We start from the raw sequence: 18,692 nt of genomic DNA, 5'->3' as shown, positions 1-18,692 counted from the left end.
TGTTCTTCAGTGAGTTAAGAGGTCAAATCCAGTCCTGCTGTAATGCTATTGGTAGATATTTCTTTCCAATTGGGAAGACTTTTTTGCAGAAGATGAGAACCGTGAGGATACACTGTTAAAGGTGGATTCTCCAGGATTAATGTCACTAACAGTATCACTGGTTTCATGATTGTCATAAGCCAAGTTAGGTTTGTGCTGCCTTCAGAAAGGGCAGTTTCCCTGTCACTTCACTATTCTTTATGCTAATGAGTAGGATCAACCCATCTACCCCACTGACAACTAATCTTTCTTCCCCTTCCCCACAAATCAATTAATCCTTTCTTATAGTCATCAGCCAGATCAGCAGGCTGATTCAGTTCACTGCTCAGCCCCGCAGGCAGGGAGAAGGGAGTGGGAGAATCCCCTCGTCCTTTGGCTGAAGCCAGCTGTGAAGAGCACACTGAGAATTGATGGAGGTGCATCTGAGACGCAAGGGATGGCACAGGGTTGCTGAGCAGTGCAGTAAGTAGCTGCTGTTGGAGCAGATGGGCCAAGCCACGTGACAGCTATGGCACATGAATCCAGGTGGCTTTGCAAATGAGAGACTGAAGTGCAGTGACTAGCAGACAAATGGAATAAGCTTTCACATTAAAAGTAAGGCATAAAATACAAGGAGTGTATTGGATTTAGTAGACTGGGTAAGATAACAGCTGAAAACGAGAAAACATTTACAAACAGAATTAAAGACAGGGCAGAATTTTCTTACCAAGACTTCTTTATGTGTGTCAAACATCTGGTCTTCAGAAACACCAAAACTCCAAACTAGGCAAAGGTAATACGAGGAAGCGCTTTGGTTCAACCTTCTGGATTAATTCCTGACCCAAAACTATCTATTCCAGTCCAATGCCACTAAACTATCCAATGAGCTCTCGAGCTGTAAATGAATCAAAATTAATCTGAGATCTTATTATGTGGAAATGCCATCTCTAATACGATATCCCATTTTTCTTGTGAAATTGGCCCCTATTGCTGTAACGTTACAAAGGTACCTTATTAAGTGGGAGATAGGGGAAAATCCTTCCTGGTAGGATTACTAATTATCTAAACTTTAAGTGTCACCCTGGTCTAACTTCATTGCTTCTGTACACTTTGGGCTTCTTTTGAAGGTGGCTGACTTCTAAAAGAATGTATTAAGTATTCTTCATTGTCAAGTGCCATTTCTTAGAAAATGAGGTGTAAGTGAAGGTTTTCCTTTTCTATCATTTTTTTAAGCAAACTTGACTTTCTTCTTGGCTTTCTTCCTTTGTGGCAGGAAATGAGCTCCGTTGTGGTCCCCTTCAGTTTTGTGGTTTTGATACTCCTCTCAGCAAGCCAAGGTGGGAACTCCACCAAAGTGTTAAATATCTAGCATAGTAATTAAACATACACCCACCTGTCAGTTTCAGTAGTCTTTGATTATAAAGAATATTATTATAAGTTATACTATTTATAATAATAAATATATGTACAATTATTTTAGAGTTCTGGAGACCTTTACTCCTGTCCATCTAAGATTACTTCTTTCTCTGCATAACACAAAGGGTTAGTACGTTAGTATGGTGCCAGATTCAGCTCATATTTTGTAGTGACGTAAATCCAGAATCACTTTATTGACACTGATAAAACAGATGGCTAAACCCAAGCTAGACAAAACTGTAATTATATCTGTGGTGTTGGAGGTGAAGGTATGTTATTAAAACATTTCCCTCTTCTCTTTGAATAATGTGTAGGTCTTGCAAAATGTCAGCATCATACTGACAATATAAAATGTCACTCTAGCTTCTGGATGGGAAAAAGTATATGTAAAAGGGAATATGCGCAGAACGACTATGAGAGCTCCTAATTAGCCCTTGCAGGATTCCATTAATCTCTTCAATTGACTAAAAGAATTATAGTCATTGAAGTCTATTTGTCTTAAGATGGAAAGAAGGCTCAACCAAAGCCTTTGAGCTGTCGATAGTGCAAGGAAAAGCATATTCTGTGCATCTAGCTACATCTGTTGGTGCTCTTAGAGAAGGTCACAGCCATCTTCAGACAACGTCAAAGCAGATATCACTCAAGAGTGCTGAGCATATTAGTACATATTTTACCACAGGTCTGGCAAGCTGCCTATGGCTAAGCATGCGTATTCCCCGGCGAAAGTAATTTGTGTTCCTGGGTGGCAGTTTGGAGTTGGAGGTCACAAATAGAAGAATACAGGCCCAAATTACTTTAACACTTTTCTGTTCCATTAGTTAGTGTAATAGACTATGTCTTACGTACAGGTCCGTTCTTGGGGCTATCTGCAGGGGGCAAGACGGCTGTGCAGCCGGGGAGCAGCCACGTCCTGCCCAGCTGCAGGCTGCCTGTCCTCTCTGGGCTGCGTGTGTCCCTCAGGGGGTGGCCTCTGCCTGGCTTCGGCGCAGTAGCTGCCAGATCTTGCACGGTCGGTAGGACCACATCATCCCAGCAGTCTGAAAGCTGGAAATCATAAGTGTTTTTCTGAGTTTCTAACGCTTGTGGTTCTGATTTTAATCTTCCTAATATGAAACAATTACATTTGCTCCAGCGTGGTTTTCCTGAGTTTATGGGCAGCTTCAGCAGCATAAGCTCCCTCTCACCCAGTGACCTCATATGTCAACAGTATTTCCTATTTAATTTATTTAATGTTTAATTGTTGCCCATGTTATCAAAGAGGGTAAGAAACTGCATTGGGTTAAGGCTTCTGGAGGGAACTGGAAGTGAAAATGCAGAAGAGAAAAAAAGGGAGGAGAAACAATAAAGGGTAGTGAACAACAGAGGAGTTAATTAGCAGTGGCTATAAAGGTGGAGACATACTGCCACCATGCAGTGATGATGATAAAAAGAAAGCTAACCATATTTTGCCATGGATCTCTGGTGCAGACCCATCCTTGAAATTGGTGGGAACTCAATGGACCAGAGAGCACGTTATCTCTAATGTATTTTTTGGCTCACAGATCACAATTAAAATTAAATTCTGCCTTCTGCAAAATTAAATTGGACACACTGGTCTGCTGCAGTGAATCCTTGATCTCGGTTGGTCTCAGCTGAGTTAGACTACTCAAAAAAAAACCCAAATGATAACTACGGAACTTTTCTTGTAAGAGTATGTGAAATTGCTATCAGAGCACAAGTTATTTTCAAGGAAATCTAGGGTGTATGGGTTACTTTTCAGGAGAGGAAAGATTGTTTTACAGGCTCTCACTATTGACTGCTGTTCCTATAGACCATTCCATTCAAGTGACTTGGCTGCAAAAATATTAATGCAAATGTTGTTATGAGATGATGATGATCTCAATATTACATAGAATAAATGTTATCACTTAAATATTGTAAAGTGCCAGTATTTCTGCATGCTGCAGCTTCTTGCTAAGATGAGATACACTTGTCAAATGTTTTGAATTCTGTATTATTCAGTAAATGAGCATGTGGTTAATTAAAGTAGCATTACTATACTGAGAGGTGATCAGATTGCAAACATATCTTTAACAATTGGCTCTTGTAAATAAACTAGAAGGGAGCTGATTGAGATCTGAAAATGTCAATAGATGCAAAAAGCCACCTTAGAGCATTATCTGATAAAATAAGAGCAGAGAAGTAATGACATGGTCAATATTAACTGCCATCAGACAGAAAGAAATCAGATTGTCAGGGATCTATAAAATTCTTGCCAAAGTAGAACCTCATTTACACATACAGATCTTCATACCCTTTGCTAAGAAAAGCATATGTGACAGCTTAGGGGTTTTAGCTGCCAAAGATCCTTCACTCTGAATACAGTAAATGTCACATCTATTTATTTATCGTTAAATTTTGCTAAGTATCTGTAGAAATATTTGGATTTTTTCTATCATAATGTAGATGTTTAAAAGGAAAAGAATCTAGATTATAATGCAGCTGTAGTACCAAACCATATGGCTGCTAAATGGGAGCAAAAATACACCACAGAATTACTGGGAGTAAACATAAACTGGATGCGATCTTCAGAAGAATATTAAATGGAATATATAAATACCAGAGTATTGCCATAAAATCATGCAGTCAGACAATAGTAGCCATCAGGCAATAGATTATTTCACATGCTGAAAGTAATCACAGTTGTATAGCAATTTATGTTTTCCAAATGCCAGTCTGAAAATATTAACTGCAAGCACAGTGTTTCTGCCAATGGCAGTGGTCGTTATAACAACATCTAGGCCTCTTTTGAGAGAAAGGGAGAGTGAGAAATAAGGTGTCCATCCTACACCTCAGCTTTATTAGAATCCATCCGGACTCCCAAGTGCTCAAAACAGTCTTGTCTTTAATTCAGTTCAGGCCTTTGACGTCTCTCTTTTAAGACAATGTCTGTGGGTGATTTATTAGTATATTGGGTGGAATTTTCACTGTGCCGAGCAAGAACAAATGGTCCAGTGGAATACATATTCGATGTTATGAATAGGGTCTGGCATGAGAGAGAACTCAAATTAGTGTGGGTGTTGTGCGGCCTGCTCTTTTGCTGAGAGAGTTTCATGATAAGTCCGTTTGGATTCTACATCGTTGTGTAAAAAGGAAAAATGTTAATAACTTTCAGGAGAAAAGCCTGTGTATCTGCTCAGTCTGGTAGAAACTTACTGGGGGCAATTGTCAACTGTACTTTTATATTTTGGGTCTCTTCTGTTCTTTTTATACAGTGTGGAAGGAGAGGATGCGTCTTCATCCCATCCACAGCCATCTTCAAACTGTGAACAAGAACTAAACAATCCTTGAACTTCAATTGGACTTTGTAATTTATCTTCATGGGGCATAGACTCTCAGTATTCATAACTGCGGTGCTTAGAATTAGAAATAGAATATGAACAGTTTACCTCAAAATTGGCCAGATTCATCAAGATTTCTTTATCACATATTGAACTAGCTGTGCCCTGGGAACTCAGGTCTAAGTGATATTGAGTGAAGACTTTCTCTCCTGTAGTTGAAGTTTTATGTATGAGACAAATAGCAAATCTGAATATCTCTTTCTTTCTACAGATGATATGGAAGCAATTCCAGTCAAGCAGTTTGTTAAACACATCAGTGAGCTGTATTCTAATAACCAGCATGGGTTCTCAGAAGACTTTGAGGTACGATTTAATAATCCACTAATAAAATCTTGTTTTCCTAAAGTTAATTATGTATTAATACTTAGGGACCATGCGACATCTGCGTGATGCTGTCATGTCAGGTAAATGCAATGCTCAAATGTATCAGAAGAAATAGGGACATACCAATTTGCCACCAGGTATGAGCAATGTGGGACTGGACATTTTCAGATTATTCTAACCAGCACAGATTTGGTGCCTTTAAGGGGGACCCTCCTAGGTTTTTATAAAATAGGAAAAGCTGCCTGCAGTCCCCCAGAAATGACATGAAGATACATGCAGTTGTTTTTAACTTCAAGCTTTTCTTATAGTCTGCAGCTTATTTTACTCTTGTTGGCCCAGAATTTGCTCCTCTCAGTCACACTGAGAAGTCACATACCCCTTGAGTAGCCCAAAAGGAGTAAAATAGTGCTCACGATGAGTAAGAGTAGTAGAGCTTGGTCTTTTATGAAAACCCAAACTATGGGTCAGTTCCTGGAGTCCTCGTTCATCCTCTCTTCAGCCCGGAAAGATTGCTATTGGAGTCGCCGGTTATTTTGTTCCAGTAAAACAAAGGAGAAAGGCTTCAGGATTTAGTTGATAGTATTTACCTAATGTGACTATTTTAAAGTTTGCATCTTGTTACCTGTTTAGGATAGATTCTGACCTATAAGTCTGCTATAAATTGGCAGTAATTTCAATGAAATAGAAGTAGTTTTCCACCTCTGGGTTACCAAACCCATGTTGTGCAAACATGGTGAACATCACATAGTATGAGGATGGGCTGCAGAGTCAGGCCCTAATAGGCTCGAGTCAGTGTTCTCTGGCTAGTTTTTAGGCATTTATTTCATTCAGTCTAATCACAGTCACTGCTGAACTTTAGGAGGTATTGAGAAGCAGGAGGAGCCCCAGGAAATTGCATGGAGCTGTGCTACTGGCGTCCCCACCAGCAAAAGGAGGTGTGTTTGTGTGCTGCATGTGAATCAGAAAGGCAGCTCTGCTTACAAACAAGGCAATGAACCAAAATAGGTGGCCTAATATCTACGGCTTCTTCATGTACTGCAGTAAAGACAAGACTATATGCAGGAATTGTTTTTAATGGGATCATTTAAAACATTTATTGTTGCTGTTTGGTTACTGTCTATAAAGAGTGGCTGCTTTGTGTGATGCCCAAAAACCATTGTGTAAGTTAGAAACATTTTGTATTCATGAGGAAGGCAAATGTGTAAGGTGTTAAAGTGATTTAGTTCAATTGACTGCTGGCTGGATGGCTGAGCAGGAATATTGAGGCATTTAACAATGTTGATGGTATTCAGGACAAACATTTATTCTCCAGAGAGTAGAATTTGATCAGGATGATCAAATGCGACTCACTCTTCTCAATTATTTATGAATTGTGACCCCAGTGCTATTCATCACAGCTGGGTTTTACACCATTTAATTATTCAAAATAATCAGCAACACATCTGTAAACTTGGTCGGGCTTTAAGCAGGCTTTGCTTCAGCTGTCGCAAAATCACTGCGATTAACAAATGTTGGACACCTTCCGCCTGTGTTTTAGCAAAGAAAAACACTGCGCTAATAGCCCTATTTTTTCCCTTTCTCCTGGAGCTCCCTGCTGTGAGTGCCACACCGTGACAGCCAGTCGGAGAGATGGCTTTGGCCAATTAGTCCTGTTCTGGGGGGCGCGGGGTCCCCTCTGAAGGGAAGTTAAACTCCTCCAACTGCACTGCACACACCAAATTTTGTTCTCCGTGCTGGCTTAAAATTTGGATCATGTCCTTTGAAGTCACTATAACTACTCCAGATGTATTTCTCTGTAGCTGAGGTCTCGGCTTCCTAAAGAGTAAATGAAATCTCCTCCTAGAGTAAGGAGAAGGAATAGGAACAAGACACTCTCTATCCGGGATAAACCACCCGGCTCCCTTTCATTGCCTATGTTGTGCCTTGCTGATGCCTCGTGGGCCTGCTTTGCTTCCTTATGGTTCACAGCGATGGGACAGAAGAGTGAAACCCATTATTTTTCACAGACGTTGTGGGTAAAATGTTTCTTCAGTGCCTAAACTGACCTAGGGGTCAGAATCCCAGTTTTTAAAATGGCTGAGGGATAGAGGAGCCTGAGGTTACATTTGTAAGCAGCTATTGGAAGTAGCAAGTGGTATAACTTCTCATGTCCACCCATGGTGTGTGTGCTGGAATTTTATCTGCCAGCTAGACTGAAGACTTAGCTAATGTTTTATGGAGAAACAGTAGGATTCCAGCTGAAACAGGAGATCTTGTGTTAAAGGGCTGCTAGCCTTGGGTGCCCAGCCACATCATACTAAGTGCAGGGTGGGTGCAAATTCATAATGCACACTTAAATTTGTTTCAAATGGGTTAGAAGATTGCCACTGTGCCAGCAGACTTCATCCAGGGCCAGATATTGTCTGCCCACACCTCTCTAACTTTCTGCCATGGGCAACTGTTACTGTTCTTGCACATAACATAAAAGCAGCATGAACTTCTCCCCAAGAGGTCTTGCTGCTTTAGCAAAAATAGGATGGCGTGCTGATAACTGATCTAGATCACATGCTGGGGGATCGGGCAGTATGTGTCAATAATACACCTCCAACCCCTTCATGCCTGGGGGACTTCTGAAAAGAGGTATTAGGTTCTGCAGTCATATGGGCTTTTTACAAAAAAAAAATCTGCTTTTTACATCAAAAAGGAAGAGCGACGAGGGTGGCAAGGAAATGCTGAAAAAATGTGATCAATACTACAGAATAGATAGATATTCCCAAAGATAGCCAGCACATGGGATTTTTTTAAAGAAAAAAAGGATCAAAAATCTCTTCAGAAATTTCTGTGGCAGGTCATTTTATGGTGGAACCTGTAAAAGGAAGGGCTAAGCTAGGCACACACATACTCTGCCAGATGCAGAAGTTAAACATTCTCCATTAGTTTGTTGCTAGGTTTTGGTGTAAGTCTCTTCTTGTGTTTTTGGCAGAATGTTGGGGGTTCTACTGAGTTGGTTTTTACATGAAGAAAATTCCTTTGAAAGGAAATTGTATGACTACTCCCTCCTTCTCCTAAAATGAGCTGTAATTACAGCTAAATATTTTGTGAATGTGCTTAGGAAGCATTTTATGCACAGAGGAAAGAATGACTTTGAACTCACAAATCTTTCCTTGGAAAGCACATCCAAAATGAATCCCTTTTCCCTTTGGGTAATCATAGTGCAAGTAGCCAGCTTTATTGTCTGGCGATAGCTGGGCTTTCTTGTATATACAGAATTATTAAGATTTCCTTTGAGTCCTATGAATTTTCAATTTTGGTATAAACTAGGAATATAAGGCCCAATTTAATAGTAAACAACAAATAGCTTTTTAAAATAAAGCCTACGATTCTGCATCACCACTGCTGGTCTCTGATATAACTCTCTGAATTTCACCTTGGAATTTGTTCAACCTAATACTGAAAAAAGTTCAAGGAGGTTTTTTGGCTTGCTGTAGGGTAGCTCCAGCACCCTCTTGCTATGGCATACAGGTTGAGGTACCACATTTTTACAGGGCAGCACTGGGGCAGGGTTTGGTGGCAAGACGGAGCAGAGCTTGAGAGGCTTTCTGAGCCAGAGATTATATCTACTCCTTGTCTAGCCAGAGATTTTCATGGCATCATTATGTTTAATAGGCTTTGATAGATCTTTCTTCCACAAATTTCTAATTGACTCTTGAATCCTTTTAGACTTCTGCTGTCCAAAGGATCTCATGGCAATGAATTCTACAATTTGTTCCACAACAATGGACTTCCTTTTGCTTTTAACTCATGCCTAATAACTTATCTTGGTGCCTCCTAGTTTTTGCATTACAAAGTACATCCCTGTTCTGAACTGAAATGTTCTGTACTGAAATGCCTCACATGATTCTGTCTGCCTCCCTCATATTCCCCCTTAATCATCTGTTTTCAAATCTGAAGAAGTCTAAACTATTTAATTTGTTTGTTCGAGGAAGCCATTCTAGACTTATTATGACTCGTTCTCTCTGTACCTTTTTTCCTTCCTTTACCATATCCTTTTCGAGGTGGGAAGGCCAAAGCTGTGCACAGTATTTAATGAGTGGGTTTACTGCAGAGCTCTGCAGGAGCACAGTGACGTTTTCTGTTTGGTTTTCTATTACTTTCCTCCGTCCTAACATACTATTTGTTTTTTAACAACTACTGAACACTCAGCTGACACCTCCAGAAAACTATCAGCTGTGACCCCAAGGTCTCGTCACTGAATGGCAGTAGCAAATTGGGAACCTGTCAGTATGTATGTATAGTTAGGGTTGTTTTTCCCAAGTACATCACTTTGCATTTATCAACATGGAATTTCATTTGCCATTTTATTACACAGTCACTCAGTATTGCAAGATTGTTCTGCTTCCCTTCACAAACAGCTTTTGCTCTAATTATCCTGAATAATTTTGTGTCATAGACACACTTTGTCTCTTCTGCAGTCCATTTATGAATAGATTAGGTCCCTATAAGGTCCCACTGGTGAAATCCGAACACTGACAATTCCTGGGTGGTGAGTCCCACTTTTAAGTTGTATACAAGGCGAGGTTTTCTTTTGCTCAAAGACAGATCAGTATTTAAAGTAATGTTTTGAGATCCATTTCACAAACATTTTGGAAATCCAAATATGCTATTCTCTTCCAGACTGTTCTTACCTATAGACTTCTTCAGGGACCCCTCCACAGTGTGTTAGAGGCATTCACTAGCTCTACTATTTATTACAGCGTCTAGCAGTTTGCCCCACAGAGAAGTTAGATTTAGTGGGCTGTAATGCCTGAAATCCCTTCTGGATCTCATTTTAAAAACTGATGTCACATTTGTCATCTTCTATTCCCCTGATAGCCTGACTATATAGGGCATGTGCCCTCCAAATTCTTGTATCAAAAGGAGTGTGATGTGCCACCTCCCACGACAAAGCTTTTCACTCCCTCCCCCTAGCCGGTTAGTGGAATAACACAGTGAGTTTTTTGAGTAGTCATGTCCTTTTGCTCTAAGAAAGGAACACTAAGCCAAGAAATCACCCTCCATCCCCAAAGCTGACACTGAATTTTTGTAGTATAATGCAGTATTTGGATTTCTGAGGTCAGACAATTTTATTTCCCTCCTCCCTAATTCTGGAGTGGGTTGGTCAGTGCTACTGCGGGAGCGATTAGAGAGGGTGAATGCAATCTCCACAGACCTCTCCTGCCTGTGGCCGTGTGAGTGTAATGATTCATTGCCAATTTGGAGTCTGAACAGGCTCGCTGAACTTGGAGGCAGCCTGTCTAGCTCCCTCACCACATAAATTGAAAATATCTTTATACTCCAGTGGCACCTTCTTCTAAATGTCCTGAAATGTAAGAAAATAACATAAATCTATATCTTTGGCAATGTGGCAGGGATTTGCTAATGTTATTCTCATGGTTGCTGCTACTTGGGTCTGGGGTCACTAGCTCTTTTTAACCAGTGACCTCAGAATGTTATTCTCTAACGAAGGGCTGCATTGAAGACAGATAACACTGCGCTTTGCGCATTTCTTGAGAACTAAAACCACTGTGTAGTTATACTGGCATCCCTTACAGATTAGACACATCTTACACCAGACACATGCTTATAACTGCATCTACACCAAGAAATTTGGCAGTAGAAAGATGCCATTTCAAAAGCACACTACTAGCAGACATTACTGCACTGGGAAATGTTTTATATCCCTGGCCCAAAACTGCCATAATTAAAGGTATTCTCAGCCTGGGCATTGCTGTACTGAAACCAAAGGGAAGCAGCACTGTGAAGCTGGGGGAGGAAGGATTGCTGCTGAAGAGGGTCTTCCTGGAGTTCTGAGTTCTTATCTCACCACTTGACCTACCCATAGAAATTGGCATTGTGAATTATGAGATAAAGTTGAAGAGAAGCAATAAAAGAAGTTCAGGTCTGTGATGGTGTAGCTGGCTGGGTCGATGAAGGTAGAGCAGTGGATGTTGTTTATCTCAACTTCAGTAAGGCATTTGACACTGTCTCATATAACATCCTCACAGACAAGCTAAAGAAATGTAGGTTAGATGAGAGAACAGTGAGGTGGATTGAGAACTGGCTGAACAACAGAGCTCAGAGGGTCTTGATCAACGGGGCACAGTCTGGATGGAGGCCTGTAACTAGCAGTGTCCCCCAGGGGTCTGCGCTGGGTCCAGTCCTGTTCAATATATTCATCAATGACCTGGGCAAAGGGATAGAGAGCACCCTCAGCAAGTTCACTGATGATACCAAGCTGGGAGGAGTGGCTGATACACCAGAAGGCTGTGCTGCCATCCAGCGAGACCTGGACAGGCTGGAGAGCTGGGCTGAGGGGAACCTCATGAAATTCAACAAGACCAAGAGTAAGGTTCTGCCCCTGGGGAGGAACAACCCCATGCACCAGTACAGGCTGGGAGCTGACCTGCTGGAAAGTGGCTCTGCTGAGAAGGACCTGGGAGTGCTGGTGGACAGCAAGGTGACCCTGAGCCAGCACCGTGCCCTTGTGGCCAAGAAGGCCAACGGTATCCTGGGGTGCATTAAAAGGAGTGTGGCCAGCAGGTGGAAGGAGGTTATCCTCTGCCTCTACTCTGCCCTACTGAGGCCACATTTAGAGTACTGTGTCCAGTTCTGGGCTCCTCAGTTTAAGAAGGACAGGGAACTGCTTGAGCAATTCCAGCGGAGAGCTGCAAAGGTGATCAGGGGAGTGGAGCATCTCCCTTATGAGGAAAGGCTGAGACGTGTGGGTTTGTTCAGCCTGGAGGAGAGAAGACTGGGGCAGGGGGGGATCTTATCAATACTTACAAACATCTAAAGGGTGGGTGTCAAGAGGATGGGACTGGACTCTTTTCACTGGTGCCCAATGACAGGACAAGGGGCAATGGGCACAAACTGGAACACAGGAAGCTCCACCTGAACATAAGGAAAATCTCCTTCCCTGTGCGGGTGCCAGAGCAGTGGCACGGGCTGCCCAGGGAGGCTGTGGAGTCCCTTCCCTGGAGACATTCAAACCCCGCCTGGACGCGTTCCTGTGCCCCCTGCTCTGGGTGTGCCTGCTGAAGCAGGGGGTTGGATGAGATGATCTCCAGAGGTCCCTTCCAACCCCTACCATTCTGTGATTCTGTATCTGGGCTTTCTGTTCTTAACTACAGTACTGCAGCGATACCCAAAGTTTCTGCCTGGAAGCCCCCGTCGGAGGAGCCATAGCCCCACACAGGCAATGCAAGGTTTCAGTCAGGCTGTGAGACCTCCCTGCCTAATGAAGGGCAGGATATCACAAGCAAATGGTCCTCCACCATTCTCTCCTCTCTATTTACGTTAATTTTTAGCGATCTATTCATGATTCCTCCACTGCTCACCTCTCCCTTGAGTGCTGTCAGAGAGTTTCTACTAGTGCTAAATTATAGCAAAAATCTACACTGTTCCTGTGGGATATCTTCAAATACTATCTGCTGTCTCTGTTGGTATGCCGTCTTCATGTTTGCTGTGGTAAAACAAACAGCAAGAGCACTACCACAGAATTCTCTAATTTGGGATTAAAATAATAGGTCAAAAATTATTTTAGGGGTGGATGAGCTAGCTGCTTTCATGCTGAAAAATATCACAATAATATCAAAACAGAGCTATGGATGTTGCCTAATTTAGTCCTTAGGATTAGGATCTTTTCTTTGTTCATGATTCCTCCTCATTGTTATTCATAGGCTTTCACAGTTCAGCCCCTGTTAGGACATCAGACTGAAGTAATGGGAAACAACAGCAGCACTGCATAAGGCCAAATCAAGAGACCGAGTTCCTGCTCAGTCACTGTAGCAAAAATTCTTGCTCAGAACCTTATATTGCCAGCAAGACACTGGAGCGGTTTGATTTTACACTTAAATGGAAATTCTTTGAAGTTTAGAAGAAACTAATCTGTAACTTGTTTCAGAAAGGCAATGAAAACGGGTCGTTAAACCTGGGTGTATCAAATTCCAATTAGCATTAGCATGGACAATATAATTAAAAGGTAAATTAGCCATAATAGCATAGACTAGAACACTTTTTACAGTAACTAACAGTCAATTGAAACCATGTACTTTGGTTTCTTGGGTTGTCAATGATAAGTTGAAAGGACAGAATAAGAGCCTGTATCTATTCATCTTTGGACAGTAATGTGTTCTGCAAAGTTAAACATGAAAAGCAGCAGTGTGCTAGCCAGCCGGCAGTGGAGGAGACTAAGCAGGATTAAGGAAAGCCAAAGAAAAGACTCTAGAGCTGAAAAGTTTGTGGATGAATTATGGATGTGGTGATATGGACACTCTCTGTCCTACTCCAAGGTGCCAGTAGTGGTTTTGTGCTAATTGGAGAGGAGTTTGTTTAGGCTGCAATGAGCAGCCTGGTATCAGACCTGCCTGGTGGCCTGCCTGCAAACTGAAGTTGTAATAATAACATAATAATGGTGATGTTTTAAATGCAAATGAAGGACTTCGTAGCCAGTAAGATTTAGAAATCCCAGGGTGTTCACTGCATAAGCAATAGAAAATGCTGGGGAAGTAAATATGTAATATACATAAATATGGTAAAATGGCGTAATTAGGCTGGTGACCTTTTGGAACTTTTACCAGGGTGATATTTATTAACTCCGGGCTGTCCTCTTCTGCCAAAGGGTAAATAACACTCTGAACAGAGGCATAGGTAACAGGCTGCAACTGGTCTTGTCTTCTGGCAGCATTTTGAGCATTGATGAAAGGCAACTACCTCGACTTCAATAGCGAAGGAATGTTACTGTCTGATGGGGTGAGCTTGTGGTTTAGTAATTTGCTACTATGATTTGGAGAGATGAAGGTAGGAGGGTAAGAGAGCACGGATAACCACCCTCTGCTCTCAACCTGATCCGTCCATGTGGCACAGCCAGACATTGTCAGTAGCCCACACAGTGCTGGAGTTCAGGCCCCTTCTTGCTGGATAACTTCAATGGTCCAAAGTGTCCTGGACTGGGAGGCAGGGGGAACAGAGCTGAAGGTGAAATGGCCTTTTATTGTTCTACGTTGATTTTTAATAAGACAAAAACAGTGGAGGTGCATTAGCAAGGGGGAAGGTTTTCTTGAACAGTCTCCTTTTGCTATGCTTTTGCAGTGTGCAGACATAGGAATCCACTATTACAGCAGCTTTCCAGAGTATTAAAAATCATTTAGAATGCTATGTGTTAAGAAAAGCCATTTTCAGATGATCAGCTCTCACAGCGTCAGACCTTCTTTTCCCTTGCTGTGTTTTTCACCATCTTAGCTTAATCTTCCTCTTCTATTAACTTTATATTGGCCAGCTGGGAACATGTACAGTTGAGAAAACAGTCAGCATCAACATAAAAAGGTTAATTAAAATGATTAACCTCACCAACAATTCCCTGATGGAAAAATCCTATAGAATTTAATAGAAAGTGATACATTTACTATGTAGTATTTAAACTGTCAGAGAAAATTCCTTAGCAGGGAGGTAATTCTCTATTAAATTCTATAACTTTTTAGACTATTCTCCACAGAACCTTATTGGATTCATCTGTATTAAATTCTACAGCATTTGGCATAAATGTTTCAATGCTAATAACTTCTAAAAAGAATTTTGTAGTGATGCAGAGATGTAGAGTTTGATGTGAGGCTTTTCAGAAGGGGGCTATTTTTTAGGAGTGACCTACAGTGGTACAGCAGTAATATCATATGGTTTCTAAATGCAAAAAAAAAAAAGTAAAACGAAATTACATTAAGTCAACCTAACATGTAAGTAATGCTGCTTTTCCAGTTATGACTTAGGCTGAACTGATCCTGCCCATTGTGTAATCAGAAGTCCCTTGCTTACTGGAGCTGACAGGCAGAATTAGGGGAAGCGCACACTTTAATGTGGCTTTTTTTATTTCTGTGATAGAAATGGAACTATGAAAATTCTATTAGGGCCAGCTGAGAGTTTTGCGTGATTCCTCTTTGTCTTTGCTCAGCTCATCTCCTTGAATGTGGTATGTTTTTCCCGATGGAGAGGGGGTGCAGAGAGAGAGAAGTAATTGTTATTTGGGAGTGTCATGTGGATATAAAAGCTTTAAAATGTTCAAGGTTTTAGTATACTTTGCACTTTTAAAATGTAAATGCTGGGAAAGATATCAAAATTGCTATGCAAGTCCTCTGTGCAATGTCTGCATAATGCTGAACTCTGTTTCATCTGCTGTTTGTATAGCATTTCTCTTGATAATTTTTCTCTGTCACTTAGCTCGTGATCTTTGTAGCAGCTGTGAGCTCCTAATGACTTTCCCTCTTAGGCAGGTTCTATACTGTTATTTTTAAAGCCTGAAGTACAAAGTAATTTGGCACTTCCCCATATATTCTTGGGGGAAATTGGTTCTGTTTGGTGCATTTTCTGGGACTCACAAAAGATGTGAATAAATATAGTTTCTTCTACAACTTTGTAAACTCAAAACATTGATGTATTTTTCAAAAATGTGTTTTTAAACTAAGAATATTTATGCTAGTGATAAAAGGGGGCTTAGCTTTTTCAGGAAGATTGTGGTTAAATAGATACAAAAAATATATACCTTGGAGGTGGTATCACATATGAGTTTTAGTGATTCCGTTTGCAAGAGAGTCTCTGCGGTGTGTAACTCTCTAGGACAGTCTGGCAAGGGGAATAGGTGTTTTTCCCTAGGGTCAGAGAAAAGACCCTGCATTGCCCCATATCAGTACCGTGTATTCTGTTGTTGGGCAGTGTAAGTAAGGGGTGGGTTAAGAATGAAAAAAATCAATGGGAATTAGGTATCTAACCTACAGCCTCAACTAGACAGAAATCTGCATCTCTAGCTTCGTGAACGCCTTGCCAAGCCTGGCCTCTTCCTCCTTTGTAAATGTACATATATGTGGATACAACCTTTTCTCTTTTCCACTGTACTGCGGGCTGTTAATCAGTGTCCAAGCAGTGGTATTTAAAGCACTCGCTGTTATCTTCAGAGATCTATTTTATTTATATTTTATAAAAGGCATCTCTCTGTAGAGAACTAACAAAAGGTCAGTGCCAAACTTAAATGTCAGAAACCCTGTTTTGAGAGGTTATAAGCAGAGAAGTTGTCCAGCGGTCAAAGGCTTCTGTTGAAGTGGGTTTTGTGCTTAGTTTCTTACATTGCACTGGCCACTCTTGCCTTTGAGGGACTGTCTTCCCTTCCCAAGAGGGGACAGAGTGGGACATCACAGGAGATGCAGTCCAGAAGACAGATGGACTGCTGGTCAGAGGGGACAGTCAGCCCTCAGGGTGCCCAAAGTGCATCAGTCACCAAGTCTGTGGAGAGGAGCATAACCGCGCACCAGGGAGCAGCTAACACAGCTCCGTTTAAGCAGACTGTGTCATACAGGACAATACTGAATGACTTGGTGTTCAATCCAGCAATTAAGATATCAGTATTTAAAACATGGTTTCTGTAAGCTGTTGCAAAAGGAGATAAAGCTTACATTTTTTGGACTGACGTTTTCCATTTGAATAATTTTTATGCCTAGGAAGTGCAGCGCTGTACAGCCGACATGAACATCACTGCAGAGCATTCCAACCACCCCGACAACAAGCACAAGAACAGATACATCAACATCCTAGCCTGTAAGTAACCACAGTGAATCAACCCAAAAAGGCACTCTCCTCTTGCGGTGTGCCTGTGTGTGACTGGTAAAGGCAGGTGGCTTCAAGTTACATTATTGCACAGTAATTAACAAACAAGCGAAAGTGTGGCTGGGAGATCATTTCCCTACTAAAGGCAGTGGACGTTTTGACTTCTCTGGGACTAGGATTTCACTCCAGCTTTTGTTTAAAAATATTTTGCAGTTTGATGGCCCAAGTGTAGTTTCAGAAGTATCCGTTTGGTATGAAATTTTGTGGGGGAATAACTGGGATAAATTGATGATCAGAGCTCTCCTTCTGCCTGCTAATGTCTGAAAACTGGCCTAAGGGAAGTGCATGGTGGAGCAAAGAGTTTTATTGATGATCCCTGAGATTCCCTTATAATCCCTAAGGTGCTAAATCTTACAGAGTGTATCTGCTGTATTTCAAACTGCTTCAGCTGTGCGTATGAATTGGACAAACAGTGATCTTTTTTGCACAGTGCAGGCTTTGCCTGTATTCCTCTGACAACTGCAAGTCCGGACTGTGCTCTAGAATGCAGATTATTGCAGGTCTGGGATGGAAAAGCTGTAACTTTTTGCATATTGTTCTCTCATGTGGAACGATTGGCAGATGCAGCAGTCACTGTGGTTTAGGAACAAAGATAGAGAGCCACTGATAAAAAGTTCACAATGTTCGTAAACATTGTAATAAATCTTGAATGGTTTTGATGGCACAGGAAGGAAATGTGTGTCTCTAACAGATTCTCAGAAGTAATCAATGTTCTAGCTGAGGACCAATTCCCAGACCTGTAAAAGACTTGCTGTGTGGCCTTGGGCAAGGAGATTCATTGTGGTTGTCCCAGCTCTGGTTTTAGACATAGGGAGAGAAGTACCATTGGAGGAGAATTGGAGCAGGCACTCCAGTCCTCCAGTCTGCCCCTGGAGGAACATCTCTGTCTTCACTGGTGCTCAAGGAAGGCAACTGAAGCCAGATTCCTCACTCTTAAAGTCAGCCCACATGTCTCATCTCTGCACACGTTGGAAACAGCACCCAGCCCAATGCTGCTGCCTAGGAGTAGGAGAAGGACTGCAATTTTTTTTCTAATTTAAACTGAAGTCGAGCATCTGGGTGGAACAAAAAGAGGAGCTAAGGAGTGTGACCTAAAGTCTATCCTCTTGTTGTGATGAGGTTGGTGAAGGAATGAGGTCATTCACTCAGCTCCCAGAGCCAGTAGAGCTGTCTGAGCCCAGCACCGAGTGGAGAGTAATGAGCTCAGACACTGAGCAAAGCAAAGCCAGCTTCACTGCCTGCAAGAGCTGAGCCGGTGTCTCCGCATGGTGTTACACAGCCCTGTGGGGTGCCCTGGCTCTTTGAATCACACTACACTGTGTGATGTGGATGATCCTAGAGACTGTGCTCCTGAGGCTCCAGTGCCCTTTAAAGAGAAGCTGTCCCAGCACGAACCATGTACTTTAAGGGATGTGAAGCCTGCAGACCTGCTACCATGAGCAGATGACCAAGAACAGGTACCCCTACCTCTGCCTTGACTCCAAACCAAGGCCAATTTCTTCTGTGTATTAATAAGGGCTACTCTGATACCTAGGCAATGGGATGTTTACCTGCAGGGCTGCACTGTGTTTTCTTAATGCTTCTCTGCTCTGTTTTTCATCCTGCAGATGATCACAGCAGGGTGAAGCTAAGGCCTTTACCAGGAAAAGATTCTAAGCACAGTGACTACATTAATGCTAATTATGTCGATGTAAGTTGTTTGAATTGTTTTTTTCTTCTCTAACTCTGAATCCTTCCACAAGGAGCAAGTGTTGCAACTTGTGAAGTGGTCGTGTTTTCCAACCTCACCTGATAATTCTGCTACAAATTTCTTACTATTCTGAATGAGAAAGGCACATTTCTTTGTTACCTTTAAAATATTAATATGTCTGCCATGATACTGCTTTCATC

At 41.7% G+C, this 18,692-nt stretch overlaps 1 protein-coding gene across 1 annotated transcript in view; it reads left to right on the top strand.

The window, feature by feature from the left end:
* Positions 1-18,692, top strand: part of PTPRG (protein tyrosine phosphatase receptor type G) — a 420,049-nt gene that overhangs the window by 382,000 nt on the left and 19,357 nt on the right. The window contains exons 15-17 of the mRNA XM_064453587.1: positions 5,026-5,117; positions 16,637-16,733; positions 18,410-18,492. Coding sequence (XP_064309657.1) covers positions 5,026-5,117; positions 16,637-16,733; positions 18,410-18,492 — 272 coding nt within the window. The remainder of the gene's footprint in view (positions 1-5,025; positions 5,118-16,636; positions 16,734-18,409; positions 18,493-18,692) is intronic.

Source organism: Phalacrocorax carbo, chromosome 6 (assembly GCF_963921805.1).
Source record: "Phalacrocorax carbo chromosome 6, bPhaCar2.1, whole genome shotgun sequence".
NCBI classification, from domain to species: domain Eukaryota; kingdom Metazoa; phylum Chordata; class Aves; order Suliformes; family Phalacrocoracidae; genus Phalacrocorax; species Phalacrocorax carbo.
This window is presented reverse-complemented; position numbering and strand designations above follow the sequence as displayed.